The 22909-nt window shown below is 38.6% G+C and overlaps 1 protein-coding gene across 1 annotated transcript in view; it reads right to left on the minus strand.

The window, feature by feature from the left end:
- Positions 1-22909, minus strand: part of GMDS (GDP-mannose 4,6-dehydratase) — a 622616-nt gene that overhangs the window by 313392 nt on the left and 286315 nt on the right. The window contains exons 5-6 of the mRNA XM_002816345.6: positions 22318-22510; positions 21416-21520 (exon numbers count right to left, since the gene is read on the minus strand). Coding sequence (XP_002816391.1) covers positions 21416-21520; positions 22318-22510 — 298 coding nt within the window. The remainder of the gene's footprint in view (positions 1-21415; positions 21521-22317; positions 22511-22909) is intronic.

Below are 22909 nucleotides of genomic sequence, written 5' to 3' on the forward strand. Positions count from 1 at the left end.
CTTCATGTGGAAAAATTAACTAGCTCGTATTTGAAAGAAGTTTTGCTAAGTGCACAGTAAAAGGTTGAAAATTATCTCCTCTTCCACGCTGACAGTATTTTCCCACTGTCTTCTGGTTTGCAGTTTCTGCTAGGGAGAAGTGTATTTCTGGTCTAATTGTCATTCCTTTGTAGGTCATGTAATGTCTTTTTTTCTCTTGTTAATGTAAAGATATTCCTGTTTTCTTTGGTATCCTCGGTGTTCACTCCAGTGTGTCTACACATGGCTTTCTGCTTGGGGTCCGTGGTGCTCCCTGCATCTGTGACTCTTTTATCAAGTCTAGAAATTTCTCAGCAACTATCTCTTTAGATATTGCCTCTTTTCACTCTATTTTCTTCTGGGAAAGGATATTAGACTACTCCTTTTACTTTCTACTCTCTTAATTTCTTTTTTTGGTAATTTTCATCTCTTTGCTCTTATCTGTAATAGTCTGGGTTAATTTCCATACAGCCATCTAATTGTTCTTCAGCAATCTAATCTAAGTCGGCCATTTAACCCTTCCTTCTTCCCTTCCTTCTTCCCTTCCTTCCTCCCTTCCTTCCTCCCCTCCCCTCCCTTCTCCTTCTCTCTCCTCTCCTCTTCTCTTCTTCTCTCTCTGTTTTTTTGGCACATCCAAAGTTCTCTTTGGTTCTTTTTCAAACCTGCCTGGGCATTTTTACATTCTGTTCTTGCTTATTTTTTCTGATTTGACACCTTTATTTACACATGTTTTTGTAATTTTATATTCTGAATTAGATAATTCCAATATCTGAAGTTCTTGAGGGACTTATTTATTATTTGTTATTTATGCTGACTTTGACTGATGGTGGTTTGTTTCCTTGTGCATTTAGTGAGAGTTCATGTTTAGTAACCTTAATTTGCTGGAGACCAGAGGACATCAATGCAAATGACGGCTTCCTCCTGAGACAGTCACTGTTTGTTTCTCTTGGGGGCCAGGAGATACTAACACCTGGGATGCTCATCCCCTTCCAGAATGCACAGGTTAACAAGGTTCTGCTCTTCCCCTTGACTGCTATCTACTGATCAAAGTGGCTGGGTGTTCCCTAAAGACCCAAGGATGTATATATACACACACATATATATACACACACACACACACATATATATATACACACACATATATATACATATATACATATATACATATATACATACATATATACACACGCGCACACACACACACACAGTCCATGTTAAAGTTTCTATTATATTATAAAGCATACCAACATAACATCTCTATCTTCTACGACAAACGTTAAAGGAAAAAAACTGACAAAATTTGGAAAACACACTTTAAATTGCCAGCATTAAACTGAAAACAATGGAATTGCCTTTAAGACATGAATAGTAGCCAATTTATTAAAGAATTTGATTGGATATTATGTCACAATCTTTTCCACAATGTATTACTTCAATAGAGATTTATTTTTAAAAACAAAATGCAACCCTGGACGCCCTCTGATGATGCCGTAGACATAAGGAAGAGACCCTATGGGAGGTTCGCTAAGTCCTACTAGGGACAGTTCTACTTATCACACTACACAAAATTACTTCTTTTTGACACCCTCTGATGATGCCGCATGTAGACGTAAGGAAGAAACCCTACAGGAAGTTCACTAAGTCCTACTAGGGACAGTTCTACTTATCACACTACACAAAATTACTTCTTTTTCAAATGTGTACTTCCTATGGCCCTGTGGCAATTTTTATTGTTTGTGTGTACACAGATACACATGATTGTGTATGGGCGTGCATGCACGCATACATACGTATCTAAAAATTATCCATCCACATCCAAATGGTACTTGAAGTAACGAAAATTTGTCTAATAAAAATTCTATTCCATTGCTCAGCACTTCATCCAAAAGCTTTTGATTTAAAGATTTTTTTGGAGTTAGATAAAGTACAATGACAGTTTGGACAATATTCATTGGAAAACAGAAATCATTCCAATTTATTCTGAACCCCACATGAACCTCCGCCTTGGGGCCCTGCATTTTTCCCCTGTGGTAACCTCTGGCCACCCCACTGTGAACTGCCTGGGCCATGGCTCAGTGGAGACAGGGTGTAGAAAGAAGAGACACTGAGAAGGTCACGGCTGACTGAGCAGACGACTGAGATGAGAGAGATCATACCTCATTTGCTCACTAAGTCCTGCCAAGAGCAACACTATTTAACTGCAGGTACTCAAAATCCAATAGGCACGTTTAAAGGAATCTCAGGCTTAAAAGAGGACAATTCACAATGTGCATTTGTCTGAGACAGCTACCACCTTTTGGCAACTATTTAAAATATGTGTTTAAAGAGAAATGTTCAAACTACTTTGCTATTTGTATCAAATGTTCAATGCATTTTCCACTGACAGTGAGATAATTCAAATTTGTAAGTCTTCGTTTCAGGTTTTCTCTAGTTTGGTACTATTGACAAGTAAGGCTGAATAAGTCCTTTTTATTGCGGGTTGTGCTGTGCTTTGCAGTGTTTAGGAGCGTCACTGGCCTTTACCCAGTAGATGCCAGGAGCACCCCCTCAATTATGTTCACAGGTGTTGCCAACTTCCCCCTGGGGGGACAAAACTGCCCTCCTTGAGAAACATGGCCTTAGTCAAATAAAACAACCCCGCAAAGACAAAATCCCCAAAATCAAAACAAATGTATAGCTTTTAAGTATCTCTATTCATTCGATACTCTAACAAAACTATCGGGGAACTAATAAACATGAAATATTTCAATCAGGATGAGAAAAGGGTGAGTCTTCATTTAACACTGCAGTGAATCTATGAGCCTGGCCTTCCAAGAAGGGTCCAGTCTGAGGGCACACATTTGGGAACTATTTATGTATGGATGATATTTCAAGTCCTGAGGCCAGCTGAGACCACCAAGAAAGGAATGTTAGCAACAAAACATAAATGGTCAGAGAACCAAATACACTGATGCTATAATGTTTACAGGCCAGATGAGGAGGAAGCAGTGAGGGAAAGCAAGGGCACGGGAGTATCCTAACAGTCTGGAAAGCCTGTATCCAGGAGGGAGTGATCACCATGACTGCAGGTCAGAAGGACAAGGACAGAGAAGTGACCGTGATGGGAGAGCTTCCAAAAGAGGTGGACAAAAGTCCAAGGAAAGAGAGGGCTCAAGAAAGAATGGAGGTGAGATTTCGGAGACAAGGAGCATAAACAACTTCTGAAAACTTCTGCTGTCAAGGAGAGAAGGGGGTGAGACTGGGAGGACTGCATTTCAAGACGGGCATGAAAGCAGCCTCTTTGCTGAGGGAGAGATCCTAGTGATGACGGAGAAACTGATCCAGGAGAGAGGTGAGAATTGCTGATGCCACGTCTTCAAGGACGTGGTAGCAGATAGGAGCTCCAGACAGAACAGCTCCTCCAGGGCACACGAGAGCAGGTGGGGAGAACACCAACGCAGGAAGGCAGAGTTCAGATGTTCTGAGGACTTTTCTTCCTGCTCAAATCTTAAACACACACCCCATCCTGACCACACGACTCAACCCCACCTCCCTCACCTCTCCACTGTCTCTGCTCCTACACGGTGGCCTGAGTTGGAGGGAGAACCTTCGCACACCTATGCTGACTGTGCTCTCCAGTGAGAGCTAAGCTCGTGCTGCCTGGTCATGATGACCTGCAACTTCCTGGTCGGATCTTCCTCCTGTTCACCTCAGGAGACATTACCATTAGCTCTAGTTCGCTTCTCCTTTTACCCCAAGCTAACACGACTTTCTGGATGGCCCTGCATGGTGAATGGTCTCACCCTGCACCCAGTAGCCTGGGAGTCCTCTTTGATCCCTTTCTCACTCTTCCATTAGTCAACTGCTCATCAAGTCCTTCTGAGTCTGTTTCTTCAGCAGTCCTAAATAACTCCCCAACCCAGCCTCTAGTAGGCCACAAATGAGGTGGCTGCTCAATGCAGATTCCCCAAAGCATGCTTTGGTGCTCTTTCCTACTTCACATGGTTCTAATGGGAGTAACCTAACCCTGCCATCCTGACTGCACTGATTTATTCAAGAGTAAGATCCTGGCCCAAGCTGGCCTAAAGAACCACTCACTAGCTACTGGGACTGGTTGAGGGAGTGGAAACCTGACCAAGGCCCTACCCCAGGCCATTCCAGATGGAGTTGAGAGAGAAAACAGTTTTCCTCCAAGGTGGCGAGACTGAAAGGGGCAGTGATCCTAGTTCTAGTTTCATAGAAAAAACTGGACTGAAAAGATGAGGCCAAGACAGAAAGAAAAATGGAGACAGAAGATAAAGAGGGAGAATCTTGAAGATATCTGAGTTTCCGGTTCCAGCTGTCCCTGAAATCGGACATTCCTGCTATTCCCATACTTGGGTAACACCCATACAGCTCTATCTTCAATTATTTCACTTAAGCTTAGCATGAGGCTTGCTTTTTGCCATTTCTAAAGCCAGAGTCCTGATAGACGCACAAGCACAAACTCAGCGAATAATTCCATCTGGCCCAGGCCCTTATTATTTTCTTCACTGGATTGCTGTCACTGCTACCAGGTACTCTCTTTGCCCTGACTCTCTTCCCGCTCTGCACCTGTCCCGAAAACTCATGACTTCCAAATGCAAATGCAACCACAAGCCTCTTTCTTCAATGGCTATAAACTGCCAATGGGCGGGAAGCTCCTGTGTGCCCTGTCACTGGCCCCGTCCCCAGCATCTCCTCCTGCCCTGTCCCCCTCACAGCTCTCTCCAGTGACATCCTACTGTGTGCAGACCCCCCAGCATGCACAGGTGTCTTCTCCTTCTCCGGACGGCCCCTTCTCTTTGTGAGAAACATCTGTATCCACAGCTGCTACCCAACTGCCTGGCACTCCAAGCGTCATCTCAGTGGAAGAGTTTCCTGACTCCTCCTCTGGTGGGGTCTGTCCCTCTTCTCTGCTCCTCCATCACCCTTGCACAAGCTACCTGCTCTCATTACACCCCACTGCAATCTTCAGTTTACTCACCTCAACTGTGAGCTTCTTAAAGACAAGCATTCTACTCTATCTCTGTAGCGTCTCACCAGTGTCTAACACAGTACATAACACATGAGAGGTGTTCAATCAACATTTTCTGCAGGGAGAGGGAGGGGAGCAGGGCTATTCCACAGTTTAAACAGGAAGGTATCTTTACATTTACAAATTTAGGACATAATGAACCTGATTCTCTTATTGCTTCTGCCATAATTCCAGAGTCTCAGGAATGATTAAATGTTTCCACTGATATGTTTGTTTTTCAAGAACTTGCATACTAATAAGAATAAAGGTAATACCACAGATTACAGTTCAGAACAAAGAAATTATCTGGTCACACTAGGCAACTTGTCTCTCCTCTGACACATATTAGGGTTTCTTCTCTGCCTTCATGTTTGTAGGGACCTCTGTATACACTTTTACCTCTATAATCAGAGCTGGGGCAAATAGAGGAGGGATGTGAGAAGGATAAAAACTTTCTGTTGTGACAGAGAGAGTATCAAATTCAATATATTCAGTCTATGAAAGAATGAAAAACACTTGGAACAATATAGAGATATGTATATCATCTTCTGAAATCAACTCCTTTTTGTAGAAATGACTTATTCGCATTAAAAATGACTTATCCCACATCGTTCCACATCATATCTGGGCTTTACTTCAGAATTGATAGAGCTATTTCACAGAAGGACAATGTTCAAACTTCTGTTTGAGGACACTCATACTGAAACCTCTTGGACTACAATTTCTCTTTAGCTCCCATCTCGACTCAGAAGTGTAGTGACATTTAAGAAGTAAAGCAGAACCACTTCCTATAAATTCCACATTCAGCCTGGGCACGGGGGCTCATGCCTGTAATCTCAGTACTTTGGGAGGCCGAGGTGGGCGGATCATGAGGTCAGGAGATCGAGACCATCCTGGCTAACATGGTGAAACCCCGCCTCTACTAAAAATACAAAAATCAGCCAGTCGTGGTGGCAGGCGCCTTTAGTCCCAGCTGCTCAGGAGGCTGAGGCAGGAGAATGGCGTGAACCTGGGAGGCGGAGCTTACAGTGAGCCAAGAGTGCGCCACTGCACTCCAGCCTGGGTGACAGAGCAAGACTCTGTCTAAAAAAAAAAAAAATACAAAAAATACAAAAAATTAGCCAGGCGTGGTGGCGGGTGCCTGTAGTCCCAGCTGAGGCTGAGGCAGGAGAATGGTGTGAACCCGGGAGGCGGAGCTTGCAGTGAGCTGAGATCGTGCCACTGCACTCCAGCCTGAGCAACAGAGCGAGACTCAGTCTCAAAAAAAAAAAAATTTCACGTTCAAAGTAACTTAACAAAAATAGTATTGGCTTATACCCACCCAGCATAAAGACTGCAAAGTAACGAAATCTTCAAAAGACGTTGATTCAAATTCTTGATCTTATAGAAAACTGGGACAAGATAAATGTCCATAAAATGATGCAATCATGTCTCCTTCCACAAGAATCTTACTTGGCTCTCGTGACAGTTTCTGTTATTCTCTTGTCACAGAAAAGTAAATATAGGAAATACCCTGAAAACAAATACATACAAAAGATATTTATTCACCCAAGGAAAATAAGTAACATTGCCTCCTCTGTAATAACTATTGCTAATTATTGATTTGGACTTCAAGCAGTTTTTCAAGAAGGGTCAGACTCCAAGAACAAGCATAATTAGAAATAAAGGATGACTTCTAAGAATTGTGTGCCAGTCAGAAAACACCGCCTTAGTTGTTGATATACAATATAAAGTAATTTTAAGGAAGGAAAAGTGCAAGGAAGAGAAATTACGGCTTTCTTACTAGTGACTTAGCCTCTCTGCTTGAATCATATCTATAACTTTTTGAGGTTCTTTATAACTGTGGGGTTCTCAGCCACAAGCCTAATGAGATGAATGGGCACGCAGGAGGCAGTAGCGTGCCTCTCAAGCTCACCAGAGCAGCAGCAGAGACTGAGCCTGTGTGGCAACAGGAGTGCAGCCCAAGGTACACTTTCTGGAAATTAGGTAATGAGCTACAAAAGCATTTGGTCAGTACTAGATGAGATGTTTTTAACACATGCTGACAACAGACCATAATATGCAAGGAGATAAAGTTTCACACTTTTTTTTCTTGTGGTTGGTTATAGTCGGGCTGACTTGAACTTTAGAGTAGGCACATACGGCTACAGAGGCCCTTAACTGATTTGCATGAGAGCAATGTCTGTGAACCCAATATTCTTCACGCCTGGGGTCATGGCCTGCACCCGTAGATCCAGCCACTAGGGAGGCTGAGGCAGGAAGATTACTTAAACCTAGGAGTTAGATTTCAGCTTGGGAAACATCGTGAAACCCTGTTTTTTAAACAACAAACACCACCAACAAAAATCCCCAACATTCTTCAAATCACTCAAGAACAAATATTGTGAAGAGAATCACAGAAAAGCGGACTTAACAACCACGTAAAACATGTAAACTATAAATAATTCTAAAACCAAAGGTATCTGTCATTCAGCAGTATCCCTGACATGGTATTCCCAGGATAGTGTCTATAAACTAAACACCATGAAACAGTTTTTTTTAAAGTTAATAGACTGAGTTACAAGACAGCTTAACAGCTTAGTCCCAGTTTCTATGTCACCTATGTGGCAAAATTTCAGGTGAAAGATTTGCTTCCATATTTTACTTCATCACTTCCTTGTCTTACTAATTAAATTTAGAATTTAGCAAACCTAAAATGAAAAATAAGGAAAGGAAAGAAGCAACAAAAAGTCAAACAGGAAGAATGGTCTTGAGGAAAAACTAGAGGGCCAAGAAAGGCAGCTGATGTAACTGGAAAAAAGCTCATTGGGGCAATGGAATGTGATAGAAGGGGCAGGCCACCATAGGAGCCGCACAAGGTAATGGACAGTCACACAGTTCCAGGGTCAAACTGCATGAGTCCAAATCCTATATCCTTCACTACTATGGGAAAGTAATTTAACTTCTCTAAACTCCTGTCTCCTTACCTGTAAAACAGATATAACTACAACTACTTCATAGTTTTATTATGGTGATTAAGAGGTGAGTGACAGAGCATCTGGCACATGGTCAGAACTAAATAAATGTCACCTGCTATGCTATCATTATCATTACTAACATCACTAACAGTCCCGTAAGTTGACACTTTTAAAAATTCTAAGATATTAGCTCAAGAGCACTCTACACTTCTCAAGAAGAATTTGTGTTTAAAAATTCCAGTATCAGATGCACTTAGAATTCAGCCAAAGAAAGGGGGATATGCTGAAAACATCAAGCAGGTATGGAAGGCTTTCTGGGAAGTGATCACAGGGCATGCTCAGCCCTTGGCTGCAGAAAAGGAAGAGCGTGTGTCAGGTACAGCCCCTGCACCAAGGCTCAAAGTGAATGGGCACAATAGCCACCAGTGGGCATGTGCTGGCAGCCCTCCTTTGGGCAGGAGTACCACGAAGCTCTCTAGGCATGTTTCACAAGGAGCACTCAACTATTGCAATCCCCATCCTCCAAATCTGGCTCAGAAAAGCGATTTCATTTTAATAACCATCAATCTTAATTAATATAGCAGAACTCAATGGTGTCTAGCAAGTTCTGCACATTTTTTGTAAAGAAGTAAATAGATCATTTTTCGCATATGGTATATTAGCTCATTTTAGTGCTGGGAATGGAAGAGCAGATTATCTTCTTTTCTTATATTTTCAGTTCCCTGTCTTAATATTTGCTTCCTATAGGGAAATATTTCCCTGTGCTTGCAGATTTATGAAACATTCCTCAATGTCCAGCACTCCCAATTAAATGTTCTCCATGAACTTGGGACCACACAGTCGTCTGCCAGCCAGAATGGGGATATGCTAGTACTAAGGTTCTCACCAACCTACATTTTGTCTTCCTCAAAAAAAATTTATCAGTGTTCCTCTGAGAAACACCTTCATCCTCCTTAAAACAAGGTTTATTTACTATGTACAAATTAACTGTTAGGGTCGTAAGAGGCACTGGGACCAGGGTTGAGCTGTTTCCTGGGTACCTCTACCAAGCCTTCTTTACACTGTGTGGGCACTAGGGCTTCCCTTATTCCTCTGATACAATTGTGCTGAAAACCCACCTTTCTTGCTGCCAGGAGGGTTTCTCTGTGACAGCACTGATGTTCACTTCCTTACTTGCGTACCCTCATGGGCTGGTTATCCTCATGTACCTCCTGCTTTGGCAGCTTTTCAGAAATCTTAAACTTACCAACAGAAATAGAAGGCAGAAGCAAGCCTTCTGAAACATAAAATCTGGCTTAATCTGGGAATTTTTTACTCTAGGAATCATTAGAGTTTGTCCACGCCAGAAACATCTAATAACAATACCTGGGAATTAGCCCATAAACAACAGAAGCAAAGACCATTATTCTTCTAGCACTTAATATTTAATATCCCATAAGTTACTTTACCAGATCTTACCTACTTTACTTATCACTTACCAAGCTCTGAAACCTTAACTTTTTTAACTTGTCCAGAGAAAACAAAGTCATATATTTCTTTATGCATTTTCCCCTTTATTCCTCCTGTTTATTAATTTTAAGTTGCTAGGTGGCACAAACTGAGCTTACTTCTCTAGGTAGGACATTAGCAGCAGTGATGGTAATAATAATGACGTGCTAATAACTTCACTTCCACGATTTCCTTTAATGCTTATAACAACCTTAAGTGAACACTATGATTACCCCATTTTACAGACGAGAAAACTGAGACTCAGAGAGATTGAGAAACTGGCCAGAGTTGTTCATCTAGTACGTAGTAGAACCTAGACTGAGTCCAAGTAGTTGAACCCTTCTATATCCTTACGTGAACCACTTAAAAAGTGGAACAATATTCCATAACAAATAGTGGAAAAGAAAGTTTTGACTCAAACTAAATTTCAAAAACTTAAGAATGTTATTTTGAAAAAAAATTTCCACTTATAATTAATAAAATTTAAATTACAACTGCATCTATGTAATTTTTGTTAGTCTAGTCACAAAGTAAGGTTTTCTTCTTGTAATTTTTTTGATACAACCATATACATTTCATGTAAGATTTTTACCGGATCATTAAAAAAATACATGTATCACTTGAAAAAATACTTGAAAAAATTAGCCTGGTGTGGTAGTGTACACCTGTCGACCCAGCTGCTCAGGAGGCAATGGCAGGAGGATCTCTCGAGCCCAGAAGTCCGAGGCTGCAGTGAACTATGATCACTTCTGTACTCCAGCCTGAACGCTGTGCAACACAGTGAAGCTGTGTCTCTATTAAAAAAAAAAAAAAAAAACTTGACAATTTCACTAATTTTCTCAAGAATCTTTCACACGTCCTTGATATTTATCCATAAGCGTTTCATTCATCGTCTTTTGTTGACTTTCCTAATTCGAATGTTAACTGGTTGACCTGCCAAAATCTCGTTTTGAATGGCTTTTCCTGTGATTCCAGCAATTCTTCAATACTACCTACATTTTATCTTTTTTGCAATTCATGGGTTTCTCGGCGAACTACTCTGTTTTATCTGTCAATAACACTGAAAGATTCTTGGCTTTTGGTTCAGGACCATCTTCAGTTGGCTGGCACTGCAGCATTCACATTTCTCACTGTCCTCTTATGCCAGTAGCCACAGCAATCCCACTAACAGAGCTGCCTCCAACAGGGTCTTTCACTTTGGAAGGCAAGGAGTAAAAAAACTAATTCTCAAGCTTTCAGCATTGAAAATACAGGAAGAGGGAAGAAAAGAGAAAGGAAATATGAAATAAATCTTCAAAGTCTACTATGCACTGTATTAATCTTTTCCCTGTAAGCTTTCCCCATCATCTTCACAGTGAGCTGAAATGATAGAGCTGCACTTTGCTCCAACAGGTGGGCGTTATTAACCTCTCCACGTGCAGATGCAGAAACTGAGATCTGAGTAAGTGACTTGCCCAAATGCACACAGCTGATGATGAGTGGCCAAATTCTCTGTGTATACTGCCTGGCTATATTGCGGGGAACTGTGCTACATGTCATCAGACAGTTATCAGTTTGGTTTCAAACATAAACATCACATACATTGCAAAACACTGAAAAGCAAACCCTTGAATTCAATTTAACAATTCCAGAAGTCTCACCTCAGGAGATGGGAGGGATTTCATTTTGTTTGGTGGTAATCAGCACCTGCATTAGACCAAGTATTGCTTCAAAAGTCTTTTATGTTTAAGCAATTACACCTCATCTCTCCACAAAGAATAACATGGGCCAGACAGCTTTGTGATCGCCAAGTGTACATGTCATCTATGGAGTATCATAGTCTACAAATGCAATGGTAAATCAGATGATGTCACTTTGTGCCCCAACCAGAAAGGCTACCCAGAACCTGGTGGGTCCAAGAGTAGTGGCTAACAATCTAGCCATTTATGGACAGAGAAATGGTATTGTGTAAAACCTATAATGCTCTACTGAACTCCAACAGGAGATTACTTCATCCCGATTTCACAATGGGCTGCTAAAATTTTTTGCAATAAATTAAGTCTCTGATGCTCATCTACGAAAGCCACAAAGCACCTTTTATAGCTAGAAATACAAATAAAATATTAAGGTATGTGATATTGGTTTGCCTGTTTGATACTTCTACAGTGCATGATTTGAATTTGCCAAACTGGCAAATATTCAGTAATTTTTTAAAAATTATTTTATTTAGACATGTTATATGTAGTATTTACACAGAGAGAAAGTGTTTTCTGCCTATTGTGATTAAGTGAAAACAAGTCCCAGTTACCTAATTTCTATCATGCATTATATTATTCCCTAAAGTACTAAAACATCTATGAATTCTAATAGTTTTAAAGGAAAATTCTCATATGCAGTGAACCTTTCACACTAATATTACTATAATCCTATGCATTGAAAGATAATCTTGAATCAGTTCTGTTGTTTTATATCAAAGCCAGATCATGGACTCTACAACTTATTCCCAAATGAAAAATTTGTTATTCTTATAATAAAAAGTAAACACGTTCATTGATTTTGGAGGTTTGGGAGGGTCCCAAACCCACCTTGACTTGGCTCGTGAATCAGTGGGTCACTGAGGTGAGGGTTCAGCCTCCAATGATTAGAAGAGTCCTGGGTTTGAGTTGGGTCTGACCTGCAGCAGACCATAATACTTAAGGCCCTGGAGCTATTTGAATCCGAATGTTTTTCTTTGGTGTTCACGTAAATGTTTGCTAAAGTTCTACGAAGAATTTACTGTAAAGTGAAAGTGATACGTAAAGAAAAATGAGACCCTACTGTTGTTCTATGAAGAATTTACTGTAAAGTAAAAGTGAAGTGTAACGAAAAAAGAGATGGCATTCATCTCATCTGTTACAGACGGCATTCACATAGATTCTGTGAGAACATTTTGAAGGATGACATTCTAGGGCAGGGTTTCTTATCCTCGCCACTATCAACCATCTGGACTGGATAGGCATTTGTTATAGACCCATCCTGTGCACTGTAGGATGTTCAGCAGCATCCCTGGCATCTACCTATCAGACACCAATAGTAGCCCCCTCCAGACAATAAAAATATCTCCAGACACTGCCACATGTCCTCTGGGGGAAAGAGCTACTCTCTCCCCATTCCCCATCCCTAGTTGAGAACCACTATTCTAGAGCACTAATCTTATCTTTACAGCAACAAATAAAGACAATCTTTAGAAAAAAAAAAAAGGAAAATTACCCAAAATTTTACTTAAATTTTGACAAGTAATTTTTACATGAATTATTTTAAAATTTCTGAAGATTAATTTATAAAGGTAAATACAGTCAGACATTTTATAAAGCAAAATACTTGGCAGCTAAAAAAATGCTCAAGACAAAAACTCAAAACCACAAGTTCATGAACCTTAAAAATGTCAGATTCTTTCAGTCAGGTGAATACTGTGTTTAGACTGATGTATATGATTTCTTATGAAGCCCATATTTAGAGGAATGTCCTATATCATCTAGAAATGGCTCAATATCTAAACAGTGCTAGTACACCATCCATTTGTGGTAGTCTCACACTGTTAATTATGGGTATATTTAAAGTACTTTATAGCTTCCCATTGCCACATGATTTTTAATGTTTTATTTTTTATTTTGTGGTAGGGACGTGGTTTCGCTATATTGCTCAGGCTGGTCTAAAACTCCTGGCCTCAAGTTATCCTCCTGTCTTGGCCTCCCAAAGTGCTGGAATTACAAGCATGAGCCACCATGCCCGGCCTGGCTTTTAATGTCTTTTATATTAGTTCTTCCTATTACCAACTTCTTGATAACAGGCAAGAGAAGTTATTTATTACATATCACATTTATATTCTAATATTATAAAACTATGTTTATTGTAATTATTTCTGTCAAACATCTTAAAGGAATATTGCCTTTAAGCAAACTAATGGTCTTTTACAAAGATAAGAGCAGCTGAGACATTCAGTTTCCAACTTGTCCACTTGCTTCACTGCCAAGCTGAAGTGGCCCACTCAGTGTCACAGGGGTTTCTTTGCTCAAGTTCAACTCTAAAATTCGTATATATGTTATTTCCACAAATAGGTACAATATTTACATGACTTCTCCTAGGATTATTTCTGGTCTCTGTATTAGCATTTATTGGCTTCACGATCTTGGACAACTCAATCTCATGCTGCTTCTGTTCCCTCATCGCTGAAAAAAGTGAGATGGAAGAAGCTTTAAATTCCTATTTCACAAATTATGAGGGTATTTTGGGAGAATACCTACAGGTGGATGTTAACTGGCTGCTCCCTAGAAGCTCTTTCAAGGAAAAAATAGTATCTAATGGCTTAATACACATTTTTAAAATTAAAAAATAGAGAAAAATAGAAGTACACGTGAATTTCATTTCCACATACACATAAAAAATTTGCAAGTTAAACAAGTTAGTCAAAATGTCTCTAAAAGTACCTTTGGAGTATTAAATCACAATGTCAAACGCAACACAAAGAGCTAACGAGTATACGTTTTTCACAGTGAGGATGATGACGATAATGATGATGACAGCCAAACCCCTCTGATTCCTCAGCTGGGAGATGATTTTAAAAAGTTCTTTGTGACTCAGAATGAAATACAAAATAAACCAGCTTTCTGGTGGTATTTACTAGGATCTCATGAAATTTTGAACAGACAGTTGAGCAACTGAAGCACTCCTGGGGGAAGAAGGTAGTGATGGAATCTGTTGCAAGGCCCCATGGTCAGAGACGGAGGAGCAAAGTTACATATGGCAAGTAGAAGAGAGGCTCAATTAGGCGTTACGCAAATATGGAAAGAAAGAGAAAAGAAGATCTACAGGGAGAGAGAATGCTTTACCCAGACTGAGTAAATGTCCCATTCTTAAACACTGAGAGAAGAAAAAGAGTGGGAGGAGAATGGTAGAAATATGCTGTCAACATGGAACGTGATTTCTTACTCGGGCTAAAGGTATCCAGGGATGAAGCCAATCCCTATGAGTGACTCACGGCTGGTAACCAACAGCCCACGAGGTAGGCTCATGTAACCAAACATCACCTCCTCAGTCAGTCCTGGAAGTAGAGGTTACTACATTGCCCAAACTTTCCTAATGATCGAAAGACTAAAATGAGTCAACATAAGAAAAATATCCTTGTCGAAAGACGGAAATCTTCAACTGATCTCCTGCGGAAAGCAAAGGGCTGTTGGGTATGACAGCCAGGGCTGCCGACAGCCGGCAGCCCAGAAGAACTTTCTCTGTGCACACCCCTGGGTCAGGGCTTTCTCCTCCAGGACGTGGACCCTAGGAAGTCTCACAGAAACCGAGGCTGCTGTTCTTAGTGCAGGAAATCTAAGCCACTAATTCTACACTCATACTGAAAACTGAAAAATCACATTTAAAAAAAAAGAATGCTGAATATTATGTGTATTTCACCCTTTATTCACAATAGCTACTGTCATCAAAATTAGGAAATCAGGGATAATCTAATCATTAAATTTTTTAACCTTCTAAAAGTAGAAGGTAGAATGTATTTTTTGTTTCCTCTTAATTATCATGCAAAATGTTTTTTCTTAATTTAGGAGACACTCATATTAGTGTTATTTATAGTTTTGTAAAGGTCACCATATTTGTATTTATGGCATGCCAAAGTACTCTGCCAATGTTAAGAATTAAGACATAATTAGCCCCAACTGGTTACATTACATTAGTGATGAACAGTAGTTATTCTTCTTATTTACCTCCTAATGTAATAAACAGTCAAAATTAGAAATATTGTTAGCTTTACTAAATAGGCTTGCTTCCTATGTTCCAATTTATAGCATAATCTTTAAGAGTAGATTTTATTACTGGTAAATAACATATTTGAAAAGAAACTAATATACTTATTTATGAACTATTTTTAAATAATTAAAAAACCTCTCAATATTTTCCCCATAGTGTACAACTTATATAATAATTAACATCTTTATGACAAGTCTGGTTGTTTAGTTTTTCAAAGAAATGTAATAAGGCAAGAAAATTTTTGTACATGTCAATTTCCTCATAGATATTAAATAGTTTGAGACAATAAACAAAACTTTCTTCCCTAGAGAATCTACTCTCTATTACAGATAATGTAAAGCTGTATTTCCAGTAGAAAGCTATCATTATATCCACATTTGTGGCAAAAAGAATACTGTATGTATGTAAATATAAAAATAAAGATATGTAATGGAACAGCCAGGTAGATATACAATTTCAGGTTTGAAGAAACAATACAAAAGGAAAAAGCAGTTTAAGTGTGTAATAATAGTATGTTTTTAAAAGCCTTGTACAACCTTAACTAAAAATTACTTTATCACTGAAAAATGTTAATGACCATCTGAGCCTTTTGCTGGTAGAGGGTCTTGCCTCAATGTTGATGGCTGCTAACTGATCAGGATGGTGGTTGCTAAAGGCTGGAGTTGCTGTGGCCATTTCTTACAATAAGACAACAATGAAGTCTGCTGCAATCACTGACTCTTCCTTTCAAGAAAGATTTCTCTGTAGCATCCAGTGCTGTGTAATAGCATTTACCCACAGTAGAATTTGTTTCAAAATTGGAGTCAATCCTCTCAAACCCTGCTGCTGCTTTAACAACTAAACCTACGTAGTATTATAAACCCTTTTTTTGTTATTTTCACAACATTCACAGCATCTTCACCAGGAATAGATTCCATCTTAAGAAAATACATTCTTTGTTGATCCATAAGAAGCAACTCCTCATCAGTGAAAACTTTATTATGAGATTGCACACGATAAAAGCAGTCACATCTTCAGACTCTACATTTAATTCTAGCTCTCAGGCTATTTCCCCCACATCTGCAACTACTTCCTCCACTTGGAGGTCAATGTAAGACTATTAATTGGCCTAATTTCAATATTGTTGTGTCTCAGGGAACAGGGCGGCGGCGGCGGGGGGGTGGTAATGGCCAGTTCATGGAGCAGCCAGAACACACAATATTTATGGATTAAGTTCACTGTCTTTTATGGGTGCAGTTCATGTTGCCTGAAAACAATCACAACAGTAAAACCAAAGATCACTGATCACAGATCACCGTAACAGATATAATAATAATAATTAGAAGTTTGAAATATTAGGAGAATTCTCAAAATGTGACAAAGAGACAGGAGGTGAACCCCTGAAAAAATAGTACCTATAGATTTGCTTAATGCAGGGTTGCCACACACCTTCAGTTTGAAAAGAAAAAAAAAGCAATATCTATGAAGCACAATAAAATAACATATGCCTAAACTCGTGTATTTAAGTGTACCCAAACAGAAAAAGTACAGTAAAAATGTGACTTTTTTATTACAATACAGTATTATAATCTTATGGGACCATTGCAGTCCATCATTTACCAAAATTTGTTATGCAGGTTATGATTGCCTACTTTTTTATTTTAAAAAACTGAGTACATATGAAAGAAAGCACCTGGTTAATGTCTGTGAATATCAGTATATAATACATAGTAATAGTTATTCATAAAACGTATACTATTATATACATTTTCATGACTTATAGACATTTAATTCTAAAATTCTATTATTCTTATTAATTTGTAGTAAATATTACTAAAGTGCTCCCATTTTATAAAAAGCAAGCCTATAGCACAAGTGCCATCCACCCTCTTGCTTTCACCAACAGAGTGACTGGAAGGCTGACTGAGGGATGCAAAGTCGTAGATTATTGGCTTTATTCCCTAAATCAGTGATTTCCAACTGTTGATCTGATGCTAACACAGGTGATTCTTACTATCTCCAGATGTATTACACGGTTCTCAAAACAAATATATTTAGAAAGAAAACCTAAATAAATAAATGAAGTCTTCAAAAGAGAAAAAGAAAAAGAAAGAAAAGCAAAAATGGTTGGGATAGAGAAAAGACACAGAAAACAGTCAAAACCATAATAAGCAAGTGTCCAAGCTCAGGAGTTGTGGTTGTTGGACGAACTATGCTACATATATATCATCGGTTACTAGCTTATTTGGTTTCATACGTCACTGACAACTAGCTTTCCTTTAGAGCACTTGGTCATAGTGCTTGATCCTTTGGAGCACTTGGTTACCTGCGTACAGCAGTGAAGTACAACAGAACCCCAACCTGCCAAAGCACTTCAGAATTCTGCTTAAGGACTGGTTCACTATGCTCTTTAACATTTATAGGAAATCTTTCTAAAAGACTACCTTGCTACCGTGGGAGAAACCCACAATCAACCCAAGTAAAACTTTCTTGAATGTTGAGGATCTGTCTATAGCTGGGGCCAGCAAATGTTTTCTTAAAGGCCCAGACAACAAATATTTTAGGGTCTGCACACTACAAGACTCCATAGGTGAAAGCAGCCATAGATGATATACAAACAAGTGCATCTGCCTGTGTTACAATAAAACTTTATTTTCAAAACTAGGCTGGTAGGCCAGATTTGGCCCATGAGTCCTGGATTGTCAACTTCTGGTTTAGCCTATTGTAAGATTAAAAAATACTATTCCCCACTTTTGAAAGTCAGAAATTCTCATGAAATGTTATTCATGCAATGAGAGAAGACCTTTGACAATTATACTTTGTTAGAGAAAAAGTATATGGCCCCCAAAAACTGCATCAACTTGGGCTCTACAAATTCAGCATGGCTGATTGGATACCTAGGACTAGATAGAGGTTTACCAAGGTTTTTCTACACCATGCAGGAAAAAAGGGTTTGTTCCCTGTAATAACAGGGAACAAGAAGAGACTGATGTATAAATGTTCAACCAACTTAAGAAAATAAACTCACTTAAAGTACCACAGGAAATTCTAGGTTTACAAAGATTATTAACAAAAAATGAATTTTATCTGTTTATTAATGTATATCAGATTGAATCTTTACTTCAAAATCATTTACTAGCTTTTTTTTTTTTTTTTTTTTTTTTGAGATGGAGTCTCGCACTGTCGCCTGGGCTGGCATAATCTCGGCTCATTGCAACCTCTGCCTCCTGGGTTCACACCATTCTCCTGCCTCAGCCTCCCGAGTAGCTGGGATTACAGGTGCCCACCACCACACTCAGCTAATTTTTTGTATTTTTAGTACAGACGGGGTTTCACCACGTTGGCCAGACTGGTCTCGAACTCCTGACCTTAAGTGATTCACCTGCCTTGGCCTCCCAAAGTGCTGGGATTACAGGCACGAGCCATTGCGCTCGGCCCATTTATTAGCTTTCATTACAATATGAGTAAAATCAACAATGTGTATATATTTATAAATATCTATATAATTTCTACTTTTCTGTAATTCAAGTCAGTAAGGTGTTCCTGAAACATGAGATATTAACTTATTCATTCATTTAAAAATATTTACTGAATGCTTATTAGCAATTAGGCACTGCCTGGAAGCTGGAGATGTACGAATACAACACAGTCCTGCCATTATGGAATTTTCAGTCTGGAAAAGAAATCTCCTCAGAAAACAACATTACTGTCAGATTAATTTAATATGAAAATTAATGATCAAGTTTTAAGAAATGCTGTAAATAGTAGGCATTACATATCAAAGTATTAATATCATTTTCACATACATCTCTTTTTCTCATAATTTGATTATACAGTTAAAAATGTGGTACCATTGATTTCCAGGCATATAATAAAACAAAACAAAATGGTGTACGCTACAGTTAAGGTCAAGTTCCTAAAGATACTTAATAGAAGCCTGAAGCTGCAGAACAATATGTATAGCAGAACTCTCTTTGTATGTTTAAAGAGAGATAGAACTTTTCTGAAGGAACGTTAACAGTGGGTCTTAGGATAGGGCTGGCAGTTATCACGAGGGTGGGAACTTTTACTTTATAATTTTATTTTAAATGAAGTATTACTTTTAGAATATTTTTTATTACTTTAAAACAATTTTTTTAGAGACAGGGGTCTCACTATGTTGCCCAGGCTAGAGGGCAGTGGCACAATTATAACCCGCTGCAGCCTCGAACTCCTGGGCTCAAAGAATCTTCCCAACTGAGCTTCCTGAGTAGCTAGGACTTCAGGCACACATGACCACACCTGGCTGATTTGTTTTTTATTTTTTTGAGAGACAGGATCTTACTATGTTGCCCAGGCTGGTCTCAAACTCCTGGGCTCAAGTGATCCCCCCAACTTAGCTTCCCAGAGTTCTGGGATTACAGATGTGGGGCACTGTGCCTGGCCTTAAAATATGTTTTTGTTGTTGTTGTTGTTAGTGGTTAACATCCACAAAGACAAAAAATAAGTTCTCATTAGGAGGTGCACAAAGAGAGATTTAGGGGGAGTTATATTTAAATTTATCTTTTTTTACTTTGCAACCCAGGAATGTTTTTCCCTATCCTGACCTGATTCACAACAATTAACTTTTATTTTATTTTATTTTTTTTGCAGGTGGAAAAGTTGAGGGAGGAAGAACACAGAAACCCAAACAATGTGTATGAACATGTTTGTGAGAAAGAGGCAGGGATTACCACGACTGAGCAGACTCTGTGGGCGCCCTCATCCCACATGCTGCAGGCAACCACAGCTAGGATCTTCCTCTTCCTTTCTCCCTTACCACTGGCACCCAGGACCACAAAATTCATTAAAGAAATGTGTCTCACTGCTTCTGAATTTGTTTTCCTTTCAGGCAATGTGATGACAGGCTAGGTTCTTATGCTTTAACAGCCCATCATGGGAATTTTTAACTTAAGCAATTATAAAATAAAAATGTACTGACGCTAAAGATACCTTTATAAACCTGTCACTCAATCTTTCTTCATGACTTGTTGGTGTAATTAGGTAGCGATATAGTCACATAAAATTTCACTGAAAAATTATATGCTTACTAGTTGTTGGTCATGAAACAACTTATAACATTGGACTTCACATTTATTCTGAGACTAAAAATCTTAATGATAGCGAAATTTAATAGAACTTCTTGGAAGGTTTACAGATAATTTTTACTTTGTAAAGCATGTGCATGCTTTGTAAAGCTTTCTCATGCTTCAGTAAATCAGAAGTAATGATGGGGGTACACATTTTCTTACTTAAAACTTAATACCGGGAACAAGAGAACTAGCACGTTGCTACAGTCTCATCAACAACTCTGAAAAGGCAACGAGCCAATACAAACAAATAGTTTTCCAAAAATACCTGAAAACACTTCTAAATTAAGAGCTGACTTCAAGGGAGTGGGGAATAAGGAGAGATTTCTTGAAGAATATAAAATTACAGCTAGACAGACACATTAAATTCTAGTGTTCTGTACAGTGCTCTATAGTTTATCATATTATTATGTATTTTTCAATTAGCTAGAAAAGAGGCTTTTAAATGTTCCTAACACAAACACACAATAAATGTCTGAGGTGACAGATATGCTAATTACTCTGATTTGATCACTACACATTGTTTCAAAACATTACTATGTACTCCATAAAAATGTTATGTGTCAGTTTTTTAAAATCTTGTTAAAAAAACTGATTTCAAATTTATTTTAAAATAAATTTAGAAGCATAGTAATTTCTGGATGTCTATTTAATGAAATGTAAAGAAAGAATACTGAATATCTAACTGATTCAAAATCAAAAAATAACATAGATTCTACAAATCGAGTCTATTTGAATAGGAGTAATTTCCAAAAACAATCATTAGTTTACTACTTATTCCTTTGCATTCGTAGCTTCCTAATACTCAGGTTGAAAATATGCTTGATAAGACCTACTAATTAAAATGGTAAAACTGGAACACTGTACAGTTTTTAATGTTAAAATTTAAAACCCCACAAACTCAAAATAAAATTACAAAAAACTAAGGCTGGTATACATTTCTTCATTTGCTGCTCTGACATTCATAATAATTAGATACAGATAGGAAATTTTTCAGTCTCTGCAGTACATACACCAAATATACATGCAACTTGTTGTTGTTCAAGTCTGAAATTCTCTTTTCAGTTAATATATTTACTGACCTCTTCTGGGACTCTCATGATTGAAGAGAATGCCATTCACTGCAAAGAGATTATACGCCTCACGGAAGTTCACCACAATCCAATAGGCATAGAGTTTTGCTGCCCCTGTTGGAATAATTTTTTTTAAGCAATGAAGTTTATTATAAAAGACAGTGATTTTCACCTACCTTAAACAGTAACATCTTGCCAAAATAATAATTTGTAATGCATCGAAATACAAAAAAGTATCAAAAACCAAAGACAAAGATTATTATGCCAGTTAATCATGTTCACCAGGAAACATTTTAAGAATTTCTTACTTTTGTAATGCCCACAGAGCACTATTTGACAATGTAATTGATTGAATCTTTCTTAGATCTTATTCTCTCTCATTCTCTCTCTCTCTCTTTTAACTTTTGAGGAATTAGAACGGAAAAAAAATGGGGATCTTAACATTCCGACTGCTTTGAAATTTTATCACTAAAGTCTTTCGTTAATATTCTCCTTACAAACAAATTAGACATAATAGTCTTTAACGTTTTGAGCTCAAGGAAACTTTCATGGAAAATAAAAAAACATGAAACCTTATCACTTCGGTATAATCTCACAACAGTTTAGAAAAAGAATCACATTGGGTCTGATTTTCCATTTAAAGTGATCCGTATGGAAGGACTGAATGAACATGGGTTGGTGAAGTGAGGTGGTAATTTCACCCCGAAGGCAATGGCAGCAAATACTTGTAGTTAGCAATGTATAAAGGTATGCTTCTCAACAAGTTCAGTCACTTTAGTCTACCTTAATGTTAACCTCACACCCAAATGACTTCAGCTGTGAGACATGAACAGCATGAAAGAAAAAACACACACCCCCCACACCCACAGATAACGCCACACATGCGCTCTGGTGTGCACATGCGTTCTCACCATAGGGTGAGCGGGGATAGAAAGGGGTGGTCTCCTTCTGGGGTATTTCCTGCACTTTGCCATAAAGTTCACTTGTTGAGGCTTGGTAGAACTTCACAGAGTTGATAAGGCCGCAAGTCTTCACTGCATCTAGAAGTCGTAGAGTGCCAACTCCATCAACGTCCGCAGTGTACTCAGCGAGGTCAAAGGAAATCTGGAAAAAGCAGGCGGAGACAGGGCTGCATTAATAGCTTCATAGCACAAAGGTGCTGTCAGCAGGGACAAAGACTACAATTTCACACACTGTGAAATGTTGGTGAGAAAATATTATTTTCTAACAGCACAATAAGAATGTGGATGTCATCTACATACAATATCAAATGGCTAAAAATATCTTAATTCCTATTAATTACCTACGGTAATGTGAAGAACACTTTAACCGCCTTTCTACTACTCCTAATTGTAGGCTGGACTTCCTAGGGCATGGGTTATTATAGGGCAAGCCCTATTCCTCAGAATTATCTGGGGTCTTCCTTAAAAATTCAGTTTGAGCCAATCTTTTGGGGGGTAGGAAATTTACATTTTTAATGAGCCCCAGTTGATTTTTATGTAC

This window comes from Pongo abelii, chromosome 5 (genome assembly GCF_028885655.2).
Source record: "Pongo abelii isolate AG06213 chromosome 5, NHGRI_mPonAbe1-v2.0_pri, whole genome shotgun sequence".
NCBI classification, from domain to species: domain Eukaryota; kingdom Metazoa; phylum Chordata; class Mammalia; order Primates; family Hominidae; genus Pongo; species Pongo abelii.